Source organism: Gambusia affinis, linkage group LG17 (assembly GCF_019740435.1).
Source record: "Gambusia affinis linkage group LG17, SWU_Gaff_1.0, whole genome shotgun sequence".
Lineage (NCBI taxonomy): Eukaryota > Metazoa > Chordata > Actinopteri > Cyprinodontiformes > Poeciliidae > Gambusia > Gambusia affinis.
In genome coordinates, this window is record NC_057884.1 from 14,165,666 (window position 1) to 14,184,000 (window position 18,335).

The 18,335-nt window shown below is 37.0% G+C and overlaps 1 protein-coding gene across 1 annotated transcript; it reads left to right on the top strand.

The window, feature by feature from the left end:
* Positions 1 to 7,787: 7,787 nt before the first annotated feature.
* Positions 7,788 to 12,954, top strand: brf2 (BRF2 RNA polymerase III transcription initiation factor subunit). The gene is made up of 4 exons (XM_044096581.1): positions 7,788 to 8,639; positions 9,650 to 9,709; positions 10,868 to 11,189; positions 11,952 to 12,954. Exons 1-4 carry the CDS (start codon positions 8,492 to 8,494, stop codon positions 12,748 to 12,750), a joined length of 1,329 nt encoding a protein of 442 aa, XP_043952516.1. The 5' UTR covers positions 7,788 to 8,491; the 3' UTR covers positions 12,751 to 12,954.
* Positions 12,955 to 18,335: the final 5,381 nt, after the last annotated feature.

Here is an 18,335-nt window from a genome sequence, read left to right on the forward strand (position 1 = left end):
TCTCATTTTTTTAGGAGTTCAGCATTTTTACTTTTACAAGTTTCATCTATTAAATTGAAGATATTTTAGACCGGTTTGAACAATAAGTAAGAACTGCTAACAATAAAGCATAAAAATGTCTGGTGCCATTGGGAGTTGTACAAATATTAAAAGGCTAAGCAAACACTCTAGATCCAAAACATCAAACATTTTATTTATTTATTTATTTATTTTACAAAACATTGATGGATGATATTATATGATTTCTTTCTCCTGTTAATGAGAACTGAGTCTTGTGTGGCCATGTCTGTGTACCTTGAGCACAGCTACACTCTCTGGTAGTCTGTACAGGTGAGACCCTGCAGTGCCTTTCTCCCCAAGGACCTCTGAACACATCCGGACACATCATCTGTTTAATTGGCAGAAAACAACACAGCTGGGTTAAAGTGACAAAAACAGAAATTCTTACATAATATAGCAGCAGAAAAAAATGTTAAACTAGAAAACTGCAAGAGTATTAATTCTGTCAATACTCTGAATGCTGCAATTGTGGGGAAAAAAAAAGACAAATATTAAATATGAAATGCAATTATATTCATTAATGTTTAATACATTTGAATAATATAAGCTGAAATAAATTTAAAATATACACTTCTCTGTGAGTACATCTCAGTACATTAAATACATTCCAGGGCTGTTTTGTTTCTTCAAGACATGGACAAAGTGACATAATTTAGAAACTATGTATGCTGATTTTTTTCCCCAGAATATCCTGAAGGACAGTAGCCATCACTTCTTGACATTCAGCTCACCTGATTTGGGCTATGAAACATGGTAGGGATCTAAAACTACCAATTAAGTCCACCTCAGAACATTAACAAAAATAAATGAAGGTTTTGGAGTGGCTTCAATTGAAAAACAATGATTGCAAAATCCCTAAAATGTGTCTGTTTTAGAAAATGCCTCCAAAGAAGAGTTTGCCACAATTCCTCTACCGCAATGTAAAAGACGTCATGAATGAGCGCTATTAAATGTGAAAACTTAAGGAGCTTGTCGAGTGTTTAGCTCTCAAAACAAAAAGTGCATTTTTCATCCCGTACCAGCTCGTCCTGATCCTTCTAGTGCCGCTCTAGGCGGCGTTTGCTGTGGCTCGGCGGTTCGTCTCAGGACGGACTCCTAACTTGGACTGCTGTGGACTGAACTGTATAACTATGAAATATATGTAATTTGAATGTTTCTTTTATTTTGACAGGAACGGCCAGCCCGTGGTGTTGGTGGTGGACTTTCCGGGTGGTGGTATTTTCTTTGGTTTGGTGCACAATTTTTTTTTATTTTGTTTGCTGTGTTTCTTTTGTAGGTCACTTTCCTGATTTGCACTGCCATCTTCGAGTTGAGCCATAACTGTCATTTTAATGTGTGAGTGGTTTTTAATTAATATATTTCTGACTAGACAACTGTGAAATAAATAAACTGATTGGATTGAGTGGAATTGTCTCACGCCTCATATGTAGCAGGCCTGTGTGCCTTAAAGGTAACTTTAAAGTATTATTATTATTGCAACCTTACATTTATTAAATTAGTGACCTTAGAATTCGAGTTGCCAATTTGTAAAGCACAGGTACCGTCACATAACATTCAGTTTAATCGGCAGCTGTTGTTAACAAAATTGTAAAATAAATAAATAAACGAAGTCTCATGACGCTGTTTTGTGTTATTTGAAACGCCAAGAGAATCGGTCTTTTTCCAACTTTTGTCACTTAAGCCTGACAAATAAACGTCAGTCACCAAGTTTTCCAACACGTTGTGTGTGTTTATAATTTTTCATTGCTGGTAAAAGAGGATGGAAGCTGGCTGATAGCAGGGCATGAAAATTAAGACTTCCTAAAAAGATGACAGTGTAGACTTTCTGTAAATAATAATATGTAAAATAAGACAGATTACGGGATTAAGACAATTTCTATTATACTACATGCTGTCACACATAACAATTTTTGAGAATTTGGAAACAGTTGGTCTTTATTTTCCAAAGTTATGGGGGGAGGAGAGGAGAGAATTGATATTTTAGCTGCTTGAAATAATCTGTTCCCCCTCTATAACATGAGAACAAATTAATTCTGAAAGTCTTTAACTGTGTTTATTCCTCTCTTCATCAACAACGAGTCCTGTGGATTTGGTGACATTTGATTATTATTTGCCAAAGTTAAAGGAGGGGAACCCAATATTTTAGCCACCTGATATAATCCATTCCCACTTTATAACATGGGAACAAATTAATAAATTAATTTGATATTTATCCTGTAAGGATAAATATCAAATTAATAAATTAATTTGATATTTATCCTGTAAGGATAAATATCAAATTAATAAATTAATTTGATATTTATCCTGTAAGGATAAATATCAAATTAATAAATTAATTTGATATTTATCCTGTAAGGATAAATATCAAACGTAGTTTTCAAAATGTAATTTATTAACCATTATACAACATACAGAAACCAAGACACCACAGCAAAATCAGGAACCTAAAGCAAACACACAAAGCACTGGTAAGTTTTTTCAATAGTTTTTTTTTTTTTTTTTGGCTCTGTTTTATTTATTTTTCTGCAGGTTGATGCTGCTGTCCAGCTGCTACTGAAGCTGAAAATGGACTACAAACAGATGACTGGTCAGGACTACAAAGCAGTTGTCCACCGTCGGTGAACGAAACTGACTCAGTCTTTAAACCACAAAGAGAAGCAATAGATAGAATAGTTGAAGGAATTTAATTTAGAGTTTGAAAACAAAATAAATGGGGGGGTTTTTCTGCTGCCGGGCCGAACAACAGCCCGGCAGCAGAAACAACCCCCATTTATTTTGGCAATACAGTGACCAAACAGACAGTTTCAACCACCAACGCCAAGGGAGTCGATTATGACAAATTAATAGGGGAGTCCAGTTAGCTTTAAGTCTGAGGGGAGGGATAATCCTTTATGGCGGATTGATAAACATTGCTTTCTCTTATTTTTTTTAAATTTGTTTAATGAGGTTTGGGAGCAGTAAAATCGATCAGGAGCTAATGAATAGAATAGAGAAAGTTTGTGGACAGAAGCCCCATCACTTTCTACAAAGAGGAGTTTTCTCCAATTCCAATTAATAACTGACATATTAATCATATTAAAACAAAACATTTCACATTATAACTATGAACTTCAGTATGCTCTATTTTAGTGCATAACTTGGCATAATTTTTCACATCTTTTGGAAATAAAAATGATTTCCGATTGTTTTCAGCTCCCTCACTGCAAAAACACAAAATCTCACCAAGTAGTTTTGGTCTAGTTTATTGTGCAAACATCTTAGTACACTTAATATAAGACACAACTAACTTATGAGTAACTTTTCAGGAAGATGTAGGAGCTTGTTTTCCTTAATACTGATGAAAAATACTAGTTCCATTGGCAGATTATTTCACTTATAATTGGGGAAAAAATGTTTTGTTTTAAGCATCCTATTCTGTCAATGGAACTAATAATTCTTCAGCAATTTTAAGAAATTATTTACTAAACAAGTTCCTATATCTTCTTAAAAGTTGATTATTAGTTTTTGTCTTATTTTAAGTGTACTAAGATATTTTCACCAGAAAGTGTACAAAAAAAAAAAAAAAACTTGGTAAAATTTTGCCTTCAAAATTCAACTTTACTGATCCCAAAGGCAAATTAAATGTTGTTGTAACTCATATAGTTCTGGTTAATGATAACATTACCCAAACCACGAATTTCAGTAATCACGAAAGAGAGTCAGAATCGGTGGCTTCCTTGGCATCAGCTGGGTCAACAGGCCCGCCCGTTTCCCCTTTTTCTGTTTTCGGGCACAATGTTTCCTTTTGACCGTTGGTACTCTGCTGTGTCAGTCCATTGTCCTCAAGAACTGTTGACTCCTAAGTGTGTATTTCAGCCTTGGTGATACATTACCAGATCAACTGTCTCCAATAGCCATCAGCTAAGCCGAGATGCATTCAGCAATAAAGTTTGTTTTGATTCAAACTTCAGCAGTTTTCTAGTTGTTCTTCTGAGGTAGTGACATCAATTTGTGACATCATGCGAATTGATGTCACAAAGAGCGCATCACAAAGCTACATTCTGAAAATATGCTCTGCTCTCATTTTTTGTCAGTCAGTGAACACAGACCTTTCTAACAAAGAAGTCATTTAGGAGGATTAATTCGAAGAGAAAACAGAATCAAAAATGTACTGGCAGCCAACTTCTGATTCCGATGAACTGCTAAATAGAGAAGCCCAGCTGAGCTTCGAATGGATCTTGAAGGAGACCAACCTAATGTCAGAAGAGAGCCAGGCACGTTTCGAATCAAGAGAGGAATTAAAGATCCAACTAAGAAGAAGAGAGGAAGAATATAAGAAGCAGGTTGACCTCAGCAAAATGTTGAGAGGAAAATAACAAATTGGAGCAGAAAAACATGGCCTTGGAAAAGGAAAAATATACTCTGATGGAAGAAAACACTACGCTACAGAAGAAAAAGGCTGCCCTGGAGCAGAATACCACTGGCTTAGAGGAGAAAATCACTGCCCTGGTTCAGAAAAACACCACCTGGGAGCAGGAAAAAAGTGCCTTGGAACAAAAAAATACCGCCCTGGAGCAGAAAGGCACCACACTGGAGCAGATTACCACTGCCTTGGAGCAGAAAATTGCCAACCTGGAGCAGGAAAAAGCACCTTGGAGCAAATGAACACCGCCCTGAAGCAGGATAATGCCGCCCTTCAGGGTCTGACAAACACTGCCCTGGAGAAGGAAAAGACTGCTTTGGAGCATAAAAGCACCACCCTGGAGAAGAGAAACACCGCCATGAGGCAGAAAAACACTGTCTTGGAAAAGGAAAAATATGCCCTGAAGCAGGAAATCTCCCATTTAAAACAGGTAAACATCATATTGGAAGATGAAAGCAACTTTTTTCAGCAGGAGAAAACCTCTTTAGATGAGAAAAATACCTTCTTGGAGCAAGTAAACATGGCCATGAAGCAGAAATGCACCGCTCTGGAGCAAAAAAGCACTGCGTTGGAGAATATAATCCTCGCCTTGGAGCAGGAAAAGGCTGCCCTAGAGCAGAATACCACTGCCTTGGAGAAGAAAATCACTGCCCTGGGTCAGAAAAACACCGCCAGGGGGCAGGAAAAAAGTGCCTTGCAGCAAAAAAATACCGCCCTGGAACAGGAAAACACTGCCCTGGAGCAGAAAATCGCCAACCTGGAGCAGGAAAAAAGCACCGTGGAGCAAATAAACACCGCCCTGAAGCAGGATAATGCCGCCCTTCAGGGTCTGACAAACACTGCCCTGGAGAAGGAAAAGATTGCTCTGGAGCAGAAAAACACCGCCTTGGAAAAGGAAAACACTGCCCTGGAGCAGAAAATCGCCAACCTGGAGCAGGAAAAAAGCACCGTGGAGCAAATAAACACCGCCCTGAAGCAGGATAATGCCGCCCTTCAGGGTCTGACAAACACTGCCTTGGAAAAGGAAAAAATTGCCCTGAAGCAGGAAATCTCCCTTTTAAAGCAGGTAAACAACATCTTGGAATATGAAAGCAACTTCTTTGAGCAAGAGAAAACCTCTTTAGAGGAGAAAAATAACTTCTTGGAGCAAATAAACATGGCCGTGAAGCAGAAATGCCCCACTCTAGATCAAAACAACACCGCGCTGGAGAATATAATAAACGCCTTGCAGCAGGAAAAGGCTGCACTGGAGCAGAAAAGCACTGCCTTGGAGCATATGAGCACAGAGCTGCAGCTTGAAATGGAACAACTGAACCAGCCTTCTGAAGAGAAAATCCACGAAGACATCCAACCAGTTTCAGACCAGCCACAGGCGCAGGTGTCTGTATTAAAACGTGTGATCAGAGGCTTCCCCAAAACACTTCTGGGAGGATGTATTAACACTCTCAGATACTGGATAAAAAAATATTGTACTTCTAAATAAAGAAGTGTCATAAGGGCTCCAGGCTTCACACTTGATTATCGGTGGCAGTGGAATGGACAACAGGAGGACAACAGGACTGCGGTGTCAGGGGAAGCTTGACACTAGGGGGCTGATAGCGGAAGAGCTTAATGCTTGAAAGATGTTGGCAGGAGAGCTTGAGGCCCGCTGGACTGCTGAGTCCATACCGAGTCCTGTTGGTCTCCAGGCTGACCTCCAGGGCTTTATAGCGAGTCCTGTCGGTCTCCTGGCTGACCTCCAGGGCTTTGTAGCGAGTCCTGTCGGTCTCCTGGCTGACCTCCAGAGATTCGTAGCGAGTCCTGTCGGTCTCCTGGCTGACCTCCAGGGCTTAGTAGCGAGTCCTGTTGATCTCCAGGCTGACCTCCAGGGCTTTGTAGCGAGTCCTGTTCGTCTCCTGGCTGACCTCCAGAGATTCGTAGTGAGTCCTGTTGATCTCCTGGCTGACCTCCAGTGATTTGTAGCGAGTCCTGTTGGTCTCCTGGCTGACCTCCAGTGATTTGTAACGAGTTCTGTTGATCTCTGGGCTGACCTCCAGTGATTTGTAGCGAGTCCTGTTCGTCTCCTGGCTGACCTCCAGAGATTCGTAGTGAGTCCTGTTGATCTCCAGGCTGACCTCCAGAGATTCGTAGCGAGTCCTGTTGGTCTCCAGGCTGACCTCCAGAGATTCGTAGCGAGTCCTGTTGATCTCCCAGACTGCCTCCTGGGATTCATAGCGAGTCCCATCGGCCTCCTGGTTCCTGCTCTGCCGCCGGCGTCCTCAAAGGCTGCTCATCCGCCGGTGTCCGCCTCAAATTCTTTTGATTCTAATTATGTTTATTTCTTGTTTCTAGTTATTTTTGTTTCTTCTAAATAGATAAGTAAATTTCTTTATTGTACGTAAATAAATTTAATTTATTTAAATAAATAACCTTTTGGCGACCAAAAATAAATAAATGAATATAGAAATACATTTAATTTATAATTAATTTATAGATAAAGAAATAATAAACACATTCATTTATAAATAAATAATATATAATATTTTTATTTATAAATTAATAAATAATTTGTTTATTTTATGTGAATAAAATAAATTTATAAATAAATTGGATTCTTTATTTAAAATAAACAAATACATTTTTTAATAAATTTCTTTTAAATAAATAAATTTATAAATAAATGTATAATTTATTTATAAATAAATAAGAAATTTATCTATTTCTAAATAAATAATGTTTTAGTTACACATAAATAAATTATAAATTTATTTATTTATTTGCAAATAAATAAATGTATTTTACGTAAGTAAATTACATTTATTTATTTAAATAAATAACCTTTTGGTGACCATAAATAAATAAATTAATTTAATTTAGGATTTTATTATGTATGTATTATGTTAACAATGTCCTCGTTTGTCAACTGTCCATTCAAAAGGAAAGAAGAGGAGAAAAATGCTGATCGACTTACAATGCAATGTAGTTTTTTTTTTAGTTTTTTTTTTTAGTCTATGGTTATATCTGCTCAGGTTCTGGGCAAGTCCAGTGCAGATTGAATGACATGACGTGGGAACATACACTCACTACATGCTGTGATTTTTTTTGCTACTTCACCTACACTGAAAAAACTGTGATCAGGATTAATTAATATTTACTAAATAAATAAGAGCAAACTATACATAATAAAAAAGACTTTGTGCAGTTTGGAATCTCACTGAGCTGAATTAACCAAATTTGATTACTTTTTAAATTGCATTTTACTCTGTATTTTTTTAAATAAAATCAGCAGAAAAACAATAAGTAGAATTTATTTATTTTCATTGGTAAAGTCAAAAGTGCAGAAAATTGATACATTTTACTCATTGGGAGGCCTTAATTTTTCCCGCCCAAGGCATTTTCATCACAGGAACATCGAGTCTGCTTGGCATTTCATGGACTACCGTTTGCTTAAAGGTAAGACATGTTTTAATTGTTCTTAGTTAAAGAATTCAAGTGTCTGTAGCAGTTAAACATTGTCTTAAGTTACTGCAAATTACCAAACATGGCAACTTTACTGTACAGCAAGTCAATTAAGTTATAGTGTGAAGGATTCGAATTCAGTCTACTCTACATTGTCTTTGATTTGACTAAATTTATTGCAATGATTGAAAAAGTAGTCTCAATGTCACAATTTAATGTGACTAACGTAATACCGTTATATAGTGGCCGTAGAATACAAGCTACTCTTTTATTTAATTTACTTTTTTGGCCTCAGCCCAACCCCCCCAGCTGAGGTCTCTTCTTATTGTTGCTACCACATTTCATTGTTTATTATTGCGGAGGGAAAACTAAGGTTGTATAACATGCTTACTGAAGTATAATCGGATTATCCTTGAACGCTCTTTCAAGTGTAATTTCCTAAACGGAACTGTTGTTAGTTCGCTTATTTCTACCCGGATACATCTAAGCTTCCCACCGGTTACGTTTGTTGGTCGTACACCGCTAGGGCGCTTCCTGTTGTTGTCACAAAGTGTAGTCCAGGTTAAACAAGTGGATGTTTATGACTGGAAAATGTTCGCAGCGGGTTTGAAGTGTCCGGGCTGTGGTTCCTCCAACATAGTGGACGATGATCTCTACTGCCAAGCCCAGCTGGTGTGCGTGGACTGCGGCTCTGTGGTGTCTGAGGGGACCCTGGCCGATGACCCGGTGGGGGGTACAGGTAGGAACAGGACACCAACACACCCTCGTTCATAGAAAATGTCAATTAACAACCATAGTTTCATATATACATGCATTTATTTAGATTACAGTAGATTATCACTGATTAAGATTATCACTGAGAAAGATTAGCCATTGATCAGATAACTATATTATTCATAAATCTAGATAAAATCATTTATATAGCCCTTAACACAACCACAATATTGGGGAAAAAATTGTATGTTAAATTCAATATATCCAAAAAGAAAGAAAGTACATCAGAAGTGGCACCATATTTTTATTTTTTATTTTTAAATAAAGTTAAAATAACGTGTGCCTTAAATAAAAATCTTTCAAGTAATTTCCCTTAATTTATTCTGTCTTTAAAAGTTAAGCATTTTTTTATTATTTCTTCTCTCCATCTCATGAAATTTACATTTAATTGTTTTTTGTGTGATAATATTTATGTTTGCTGTCATAAAAATAATTTTCTGCCTTTTTCTTCCTGCTGTGAAACCGATTTTGAATTGCATTTGTTTCTAAAATGTGTGTGCCAGATAAAACATTTAATTTACTTTGCCTTGAGAGACACAGATCTGTAAAATACATCCTCTACTGCTTCATCTTCATGACTTGAATGCTTAATCTCTGAGAAGTGAAAACAAAAACACACTGTGAAGGTTTAACTAAATATTACCTCAATATACTGTTGGATCACCTGACTTGCTTTTCATCAGATTTATGTGGAAGGTGTCAGGAGAGGGAATACTCTTAAGGCTTCATGTCTGAGTCGATATATTCAGCTTTCATGCTGCTAAAATGTGAACCAGATGAGGGAAATTGGTTCTACATATCAGCCTGGAACAAAGTAAGAAATTTGTTCCAGCGTTAGAAGTTGATGTTGACTAAAAGAGGAATGATCAAACATGTAACCGGGTGAATTTTTAATGTTTGAGTTATTTCCAATGGATTTCCAGGGAAAATGCCGATCATTTGGTTCAATTTATTGTGGGTTTTTTTTCTATACAGATGTCAGCTACAGCAGGACCACAGCAGTGACAAAAAAACCCTGCCTCAATCTGATAAAAGGTGAGCTCTTCTGTCCCAAAGCAGTTTGTGCTTGTTATATGTATACACTTTTTACTGCGTAAAAGCCTTCAGCCATTACAAGATGATTTTCCCCCAAGGAGCCAGACCTTCTTTTAATCTTTTAAAGTGGCCTGCGCAGTACTTTTTTAGACTTTCTGAAGGCTTTTCAAACCTTTTTCTTAGCACAAAGTTGATAGACTGAAGAATGATTCACCTCTGATGTGTTGTCATCTTTTTGCAAGATGTATTTTTTCATTTTCTTTTCAACATGAAGTGTTGTTGGGATAGTTTTTAGGCCTGAGGCTTGTTAGTCCTTCTTTTAATCCAGTTTTCTCTGTAAGACCTGAAGAATGATGAAAACCTTGGTGAAAAAAGCAGGTTCTCTTCTAAAAGTTGCTTTAAAATCTACTTATTAGTTCAGATGAATTTTTTTTATGCATGTCCGTTAGCTGCAAAAAAGCACCTTGTGCTTTTGAGACAAGGTGGTTTTTAATAAAGTTACCAAAAATACAACTTAAAAGAGTTTTTCTTTGTTTTGTGTGAACAAGACGATGCCTGTTGTTATATTCTCTAGAAAGAGAAACTACTTGGCTAGGTTATGTCTTGCATTTATTAATACTTGTGCTTATCAGGAAAAGATATTGTCATCCTTTTTAAACCCTTTTCTTTAATCCTAATCCCTCTTGACCTCTCTTACAGAACTTTACCTGAAAATACACATCAAATGTGAGAACAGAGGACAGTAGAAGTCACTCCAACCAGCTAGACCTATTATTTTCTGTAAAACCTGCATGCATGGTGTTTTAAATATAAAAAGAAATACCAAAAACTGTGTCTAAACAATCTTTTGCTATTGCTGTATTACAGATATTGATCCTGCCATGATTTGTGATTTTTTTTTTTTCCTAAATGAACCACTACCTGAATGTTCACTGGTCAGCAAAACAAAATAATAATAGTAATTAAAAAAACAAAAAAACAAAAAACAAGAAAGAAGCCAAAATATTTTTTAAGACTTTTATAAATCCTGTTCCACTCTAGCTTAAGATCACTACAGGAAAATATCTAATTTAAAAGAAGAAAAAATATTGTGTCTGGAATATTCATACAAAGCTAATTTTTTATTTTATTTTTTCCTTCTGCTACATTTACATTAAGGTCTGGAGCGCGTGAAAGAAATGTGTCGGATTCTCCGGCTCAACAGTGAAATAGAGGAACTGGCATTGATGTATTTCAGGCAGGCCTACCAGCAGGAGAGCTTCATCAACGTGACGCTCCAGAGGAAGGAGGTGCTTGCTGGTTGCTGCGTGTACGTGAGCTGCAGACAGCGGGACTGGCCGATCACTTTGGGAACCATCAGCAGCCTCCTGGATGCTGACCAGACGCTGCTGGGAGGCGTTTACCAGGAAATGATCAAGATCCTGAACATCCAGGCTCCTTTTGTCAATATCGCAGATGTCATAGAAGCACATGTTCAGGAGTAAGTGGTGTGGAAGCTTCTTTTATATTTGGTTACTTGAAATAATTGTGCAAGAGTTCTATGAATGAGCATGCACAGAGTTTTCAATGAGATGCTAGAGTGGATCATCAGGGGTCCCAAGTGTGGTGTGAGGGAGGAGGGTGGCTTCATAGTGATGTGCTCTGACCTACTGACCATCATCATGCAAAAAACCGACACGCCTGGTGTCCTTTCTATGTTGTTTTCCTGCATCTCAACCATTAACTGCTGTATAAAGACATTAGCAGCAACATACAATGAGGTTTTCCATCTTTTTGATGTGCATTTAAGTTTCCATATGCCTTTTAGTCTGTTGGATGGTCCTTAACCATTGTGAATAAACTTCACTTCTGCTTCAAACTAGCAGCAGCAGAAATGAGCAAAAACTTGGTGCTAAGTTTATTATATGAACTATTTCTCAGTCCAACGCTCCGACGAACATTTGTAAACCCTTAATAGAGCACTGTTGATGCGATGACGTCCTGAAGGCAGCGTGTCGGAAAGAGCAGGAACGTCTTAACGGGACAAAGTACCAATTTCAAGGCGTTAAAATTGCGAAGTCAAATTTCTTTTGAGTCATGTTTGATATATACAGCCTTTTTATAACAACCGAACGTGACAAAGTTACTCGATCGAGTTACAAAATGATACCATGTGGTTGGAAAACACAGAATACTGCCCCTGTAGACACAATTCACAAAAGTTTTCTGTTAAATCTGATTAAACATATTTTTTGTTTGACAGATATAAAATAAGTGCACAAGACGTTACTAAAGAGCTGGCAGAGGACTCCAAGGTGTTGACCAAACGAGCCGTAGCGTTGGTGGAGTTGGCAGGAGATTCCTGGATCGTGACCGGACGACGGCCCCTACCCATCATGATGGCAGCAACGTATTTGGCCTGGCAGTCTTTGAACCCCAACAAACATCGCCTCAGGCTCTCCCTCGACAAATTCTGTCACCTGGCCAAAGTGCAAAAGCGTAATCCAGCTGTAACGAGAATAACGGAGATGAAGGAAGTGCTATGTAAGCTTGGACGGGAACTTCCCTGGGTCAGGGAAGCAGTGACTCGGGACGACGTTGTTCGGCTGGTGGGGGATATTCTAGAGCACCGGCACACCCTGCTGACACGGGCTCTGAGAACCCACGAGACGGCGATGCTAGCTGATTGCCCTCAGGCCAGCGCTTTGAACTCTCCAACAGAGGAGGTGGCACCGTCCCAACACTCTGAGAGCAGGGATCAGACTGCAGACGCATCCTCTGTGGTGCAACTCTGTCCCACTGACAGAATGGAAAACCAAGAAGGAGATGACTCTCACCAGACTGAAGACCCGGAACCAAACTGGGGTAAAAGGGTCCTGTTTGCTCCTCCCTGTGTGATTCATGCCAAGAGGAGGAGAGAGGAACCGCCTGCGCAGAACTTTACCGGCGATGAGGAAATCTCCGACAGCGAGATCGATTCATACATCCGGACTCCACAAGAAGCTCGAGACTTTGCCCTGATGCAGAAGGCGGTGTCCTCCTCTGACAATGGGAACCCATAGCTAACTTATACTTGTTTAATTAAGAATTAACCTTTTATTTGTTTTTTGAAGGATGTTTAATTGTTAAAGATTTTACAAAAAAATATTTTTGCATGTCTGATTCATGGTTTCCTGCTTGTTGCAGAGATTGTTTGTCAAGTATTTTATTTTAAATTTATGTTGCTTAACATTATTACAATAAAGCAATTTATTTACACAAATTAATAGTTGAAAAGGATCTTTTGCATAGATGTGAGATTTAATTTATATTTTTTACTGTCTGGGTGACTTATGATTTGCACAAGAATTTTACTTCATAAAATTTATATTTCCTACAATTGTTATGCAACACTGGAAGAGAAAATTGCAACTACCAGATCCTGACTGAAGTTAATTTGTCATTTACAAAGAAATTTAATCTCTATAAGATAATTTATTATCTCATAAAGCATCCTAAATCATGTTTTTAACTTAAGGATTTATAAGAATTGTGAATTTAAAATGATTGATATCATTTTAAGTGTTTGAGGCTGTGACTGTAGTTAATATTGCAGTATAATGTATGTAAAATCACATTTAGCTGCAAATACACAAAAATTAGGTCAAACAACACAGTTGAAATCTTCTCATAAAGTCATCAGGACCTTCCTGGAAACTGAAATATGAATCAGAATAATTGTTTAGCGATGCACAGAAATGTCATCAAAGGTGGGTAAGAAAGATGGATTTGTTCTGTGTTCACTGAATTTAAATTCACAGCAACCACAAAAAAAATTGACAGGTCTGACAGAGCGCTGTTTCCTCCATCTGAATTCATTTATTTTCCTCCAAGAGAACCGAACCATTCGGTGGATTCAGTCTAAATGAAGCAGCGTAGCGATTTGAATACCAACAGTCACAATTTTTCTCAATTTGAAGCGAGTTCCAACTCAGTGCTTCATAAAAATGCAGAGCCGGTTTGAAACATCAGAGCCTTGGAGTCTGAGGATTCTGGCATTTTGGACATTCTGTGGTTCCTGACTCTAAAGAAACCTGATCTTGCATGTTGGACAAGCCCAGTTTGTTGAAGAAAAAACAAGATGAGCCCCAAACATAACCTCTGGTCCTATAATAATTTGCTTTCAATTTGTTATAAAAAGCTATTTCTGAACTCTCCTACAAAAACTAGGTTCTTTTCAGAGAACCTTTTGCTTCTTTGTTTTATTTATTGGCTGTGATCAAGTTAAGATGCCTTCAGGATGACCCACAAAAATCAGATTTTACAAGAGCACAGTTCCTTAGTGCATTTGGGAGTAATTATCTCATTTTCTCTTCACCTGCCACACAATATTGAACATTTCTTTAGAAACTCCTAATGCTCAAAGCCGAACTGAAGCATATAAAACCACAGAGGATTGAGTTAATAATCAGCACATTAATTCCTGACAACCTGATGTAATAATGAAGCCCAAAGCTATGAGGAAAAGCTGGACTGTATCATCCTCATTGGGGACATTTTAAGGTGAAGGATGAATGTTGTGGGTTGGACTGAGTGTTCAAGAATAGTGGAGGAAAAGCGGAGTTACAGCGTTCATTGTTTGCTGTAGAACTACAGATTATTATACAAAGATCCTCATTTAAATTCAGAAGTCTGCGTACGTTTCTTTAAAATTTAGTGGAATTGCCTTTTTTACTTCTCATTCTGGGTCAAACATTTTTGGTGTCCTCCAACTCAACCTTTTTAACTCTGACCACAGATTTTCTATCAGACTGGGATCAGAACTTTGTGGTGGCCACTCCGAAATATTGACTTTATTGTCCGTATGCTTTGCAACTCTGCAACTTTTTGGATGACCATTATGACTAACAATCAGTTTCCATTTGGAAAACCCTTTTGAGCTTGAGTTTGAATTTCTTTCCTAGTGTTTGATGAGCTGCTTCAGTATTTCCAGATGTTGTTCTTTCATCATGATAAGTTTTAAATTTGACAACACATTTTAATTTAATTAATCATTTATGAAATACATTTTCAGTAACTATAATCAGCAAAAATATTAAATCATACAGAAAGGCCTGTTCATTTCCGCCTGCAACTTAATCAGGCTTATTCATCACTCCTAAGAAATATTTTCACTAGAATTGAATGTTAATAGTTACAAATAACTAGTCTCACCTTTTCCTGCGACTAAAATGAATTCTGAATGGTTTTCAGGTTTAATAGATTCAATTTGGAAGTTTAGTTTAAGTCTATTTTTTATATGAAACAATGAATTGCTGCTGAAATATTTTAGTCACATTTTAATTTCAATAACTTCATCTTTAAGCTTGAATAATATGAATTGCAACAACATTTCATCTCCCTAACAATGATCCTGATGGCCAAACACTTACATTTCAGCTTTATCAGAGCCCTCAACATGTCTCTGAAAATTAACCAATTATTTTCTGGAGAGTTTAAAATGGAAAATTCTTATTTTGACTGAATGCCAGACAGAGACTTTATGCAGTTTCTAGAAAAATTCAGCTCCAACTGTAAATGTTTCATAACTTCTAACTATAAAAGCAGACAAAAGAAGACATTGTGCTTATTTTTAGTGCATCAGTGCACCAAGCAGACAAAAATTCCTGCAGGTTACTGAAAGTTGATGATGAAATTGATGGAGAACTGAAGTGCTAATAAATCTTTCATAATGGTGTATTTTAAAGAGATGAGATTTGAGCCCAGAGACACTGTAACAGCCTGAAAAAAGAACTCCATCATAGGTAAGTGGGTATTTTTTCTCTCACGGGACAGAAAAAGAAAGTTGTTTTTCATCAGGTCTAATCCTGTGTAATGTATTGGCGACAGACTGGCACAAACCCTCAACTAACTTTATCAAAGACAGAAATATTCCCACACATGTTGTAAGAATAATTCCTAATTGTTCCAGGCCAACATATTCATTTAAAAGCGTAACAGTAATTGGTACTAGAGGAGGTATATAATAATAAGAAATACTTATTACACCATCTAGATTTAGAATTATAACAGTGATGTGGAAAAACACAGGGATGTCCTTGTTTATGAAGCATAATGCTTTATGAATTACAATTAGAGCTAACAGTCTGAGTTGACCTGAGGAGAGAAAGAGCTCACAGTGATACTACAAACAGCTTTATAAATTATTTTAGAAAACAAGCCTAAGGATCTGAGGCAAACTGACTTTAATCCAAGCCTGAACAGCAAAGAGAAGTAATGATTGTTAGCAGTAGTGTCCTCAGAATCTCACATCTTGATGCACATTGACATGCCACCTGAAAAATGTCATTATAATAAATTATGGCTAAATTCCATTTACTTCCTCCTCACTAATGGACGTGTCATATTATAACAGGGCTTGGAGGGGCAGCAGATTGCAGCAACACTTTTATTAATGCTCCTCATAACTCCTGGGCTTTGTCCATACTAGGATATCCAAATGAGATTGAAAGGAAGTTAATGAAGAGTGATATTTTATAATTTGGTTTATCTGGAAAATAGCCATGGTGTCCTTCATGAATTTTGTCATTTTACGATTTAAAGTTTGATGTTGTTCTTCATTGAAGTACTCTTAAAAAAAACATATTTTTTGAACATTTTTTTCCCCCCCCCTGCAGGCTTTGTTTCATTTTGTCAAATAGAATAGCAAGTGGTAATCCTTTACTTCACAGAGAGCGGTAAGGTTACTGCTTCAGACTGAACCTCATCCATCTGCAGGAATGGATTAGCAAGCCTCAGATAATGCTGACAAGATTTACGGGATCAATAAATTATCACATTTCCCTGTTCTGAGCAGGTCTAATTCACATGCAAACATTTTAGCCTTCGCTGCATCTAATTAGCAAATTTAGACATGCAGCTGCAAGTTGACCGTTAATGTAATTGAATTTCCACTTCCACCACAATCCACTCACACTAATCATTTTAGACTAATCCAGGGTTGTTCCAGATTTTTGTAGATTTTAAGCATTTTAATTTAGACTTTCATTTCATTTATTTACATGTATTTAACATGCAAAACATCAGCAAACACATTGTTGGATCAAACAAAAATAAATGAGTAACAAATAATAATAATAGGAAGAAAGAAAATTACACTCACAGACAACAAAACATTAGTATTGAGAACATCAATATTTTCTCAGTGAATACTTTTCAAATGAATCTGACTTGAAATAGCAGCTGTAGGTGGCCATCCATGTAAACCACAGATGTAGTCAAACAGAAATAAATAAGACCACAAATGGAAAGTGAAATATCACAGAAAATAAGACCTGAAAACCCTTATTGAAAACTATTTGGCACATGTGCTAGATTTTTTTTAAAAAAAGAAGTAAAAAATACCAGCTTCAGGATGCCTGATACACGCATGAGGGATGTTTATAACAACCTTTCTCCACACAAACTTTCTTTAAATCTTGAAGCTTCAGGGAGATTTTCAATTACCGTAATTTCTGGACTAATAAGCACACCAAAATATAGGCCGCACTCACAAAACAGGGTTCGAATGTAGGCCGTACTTTTCTATAAGCCGCAAGAGTATAAAAATTTACACAGAAATATCTACTGTAAATGCCTCTCTTTTTTCCTGTACGTTGCTAGTAAAAATTATAAAGCAATAGCTGACCAGGAAAAGTAATTGATCACGATGAGCCTAATCGGCTTTTAACCAAGGAGTTTTAAAAAGCTGGACAGCTCTGAATTAATTTGTCTTGAGACAAAAGTGATATTGAGAGTAATAACGAAGAAAGACGAGAAAGTGTGAGTGTGAGTTTTCAACACTTATGAAAAAAAATTTGCGGCATGTAGTAACTGGCTTGGCCATTACAGCAGCTTTAATTTATTTCTCTAAACCAAACTGAGTGTGATTTGCTGTATTGTCTTACTTATTTCCGAAAAAAAAAAAAAAATCAATGCATGCAATAGTAATTTTTCTCCATGTATCTTTAAATAATCCTCACTGAGACAGGTAAGTTCATGCAGAAGCATGTCAATAACATGCCGTAGTAGCTCAGCAAGAAACACAATAATAAAAGTGGATATTTAGGCTAATTTGGAAGCTAATAGCCTCTGCTACAGATAAATATGACATCCATACCGACTTCAAAACCATACACAGAGGAACAGAGCATACACAGCACAATACAATATTGATCGTTAGAGTTTTTTTAAATATATATATATACAGGCAATTTCAAATGATGACGTTGAAAAATAAGATGATGACTTCGATGTTGGTGTACATTCGTCTGCTGCTGGCATAAAGATGATGAAAGCCTCAGGGCGCAACCTCATAAATTTAACCTCACGCTGCTTCAAGAAGGATATGAAGATCCAATCTGACCCAAGAGCCTCACTAGAAACAATCAAATAAAAATAGTCACATGTAGTGACCATTTCTAAAAAGTGATTTGAACTGATAGTTTGATTTTCCCTTCATTTCCTTTCCACATAAAACGTTTTTCCACCATCAATTTCAATCTTGTCTTGGTCGTGATCCTCTGTTTAACGGTGACATTCAGGTTCATGTTTTCCAGATAGCTCCTGCAAACAATATTGTGCAAATAGTGAGCTTTCTGCCTGTATTTGCAATTTATACATAAGATAT

Bases quoted from the DNA above. Each gene is read 5' to 3' on its own strand.
- brf2 (XM_044096581.1), top strand. From the start codon at position 8,492: ATGTTCGCAGCGGGTTTGAAGTGTCCGGGCTGTGGTTCCTCCAACATA. The intron at 8,640-9,649 runs GTAGGAACAGGA...TTTTCTATACAG, and splicing joins TGACCCGGTGGGGGGTACAG to ATGTCAGCTACAGCAGGACC. The intron at 9,710-10,867 runs GTGAGCTCTTCT...ATTTACATTAAG, and splicing joins CTGCCTCAATCTGATAAAAG to GTCTGGAGCGCGTGAAAGAA.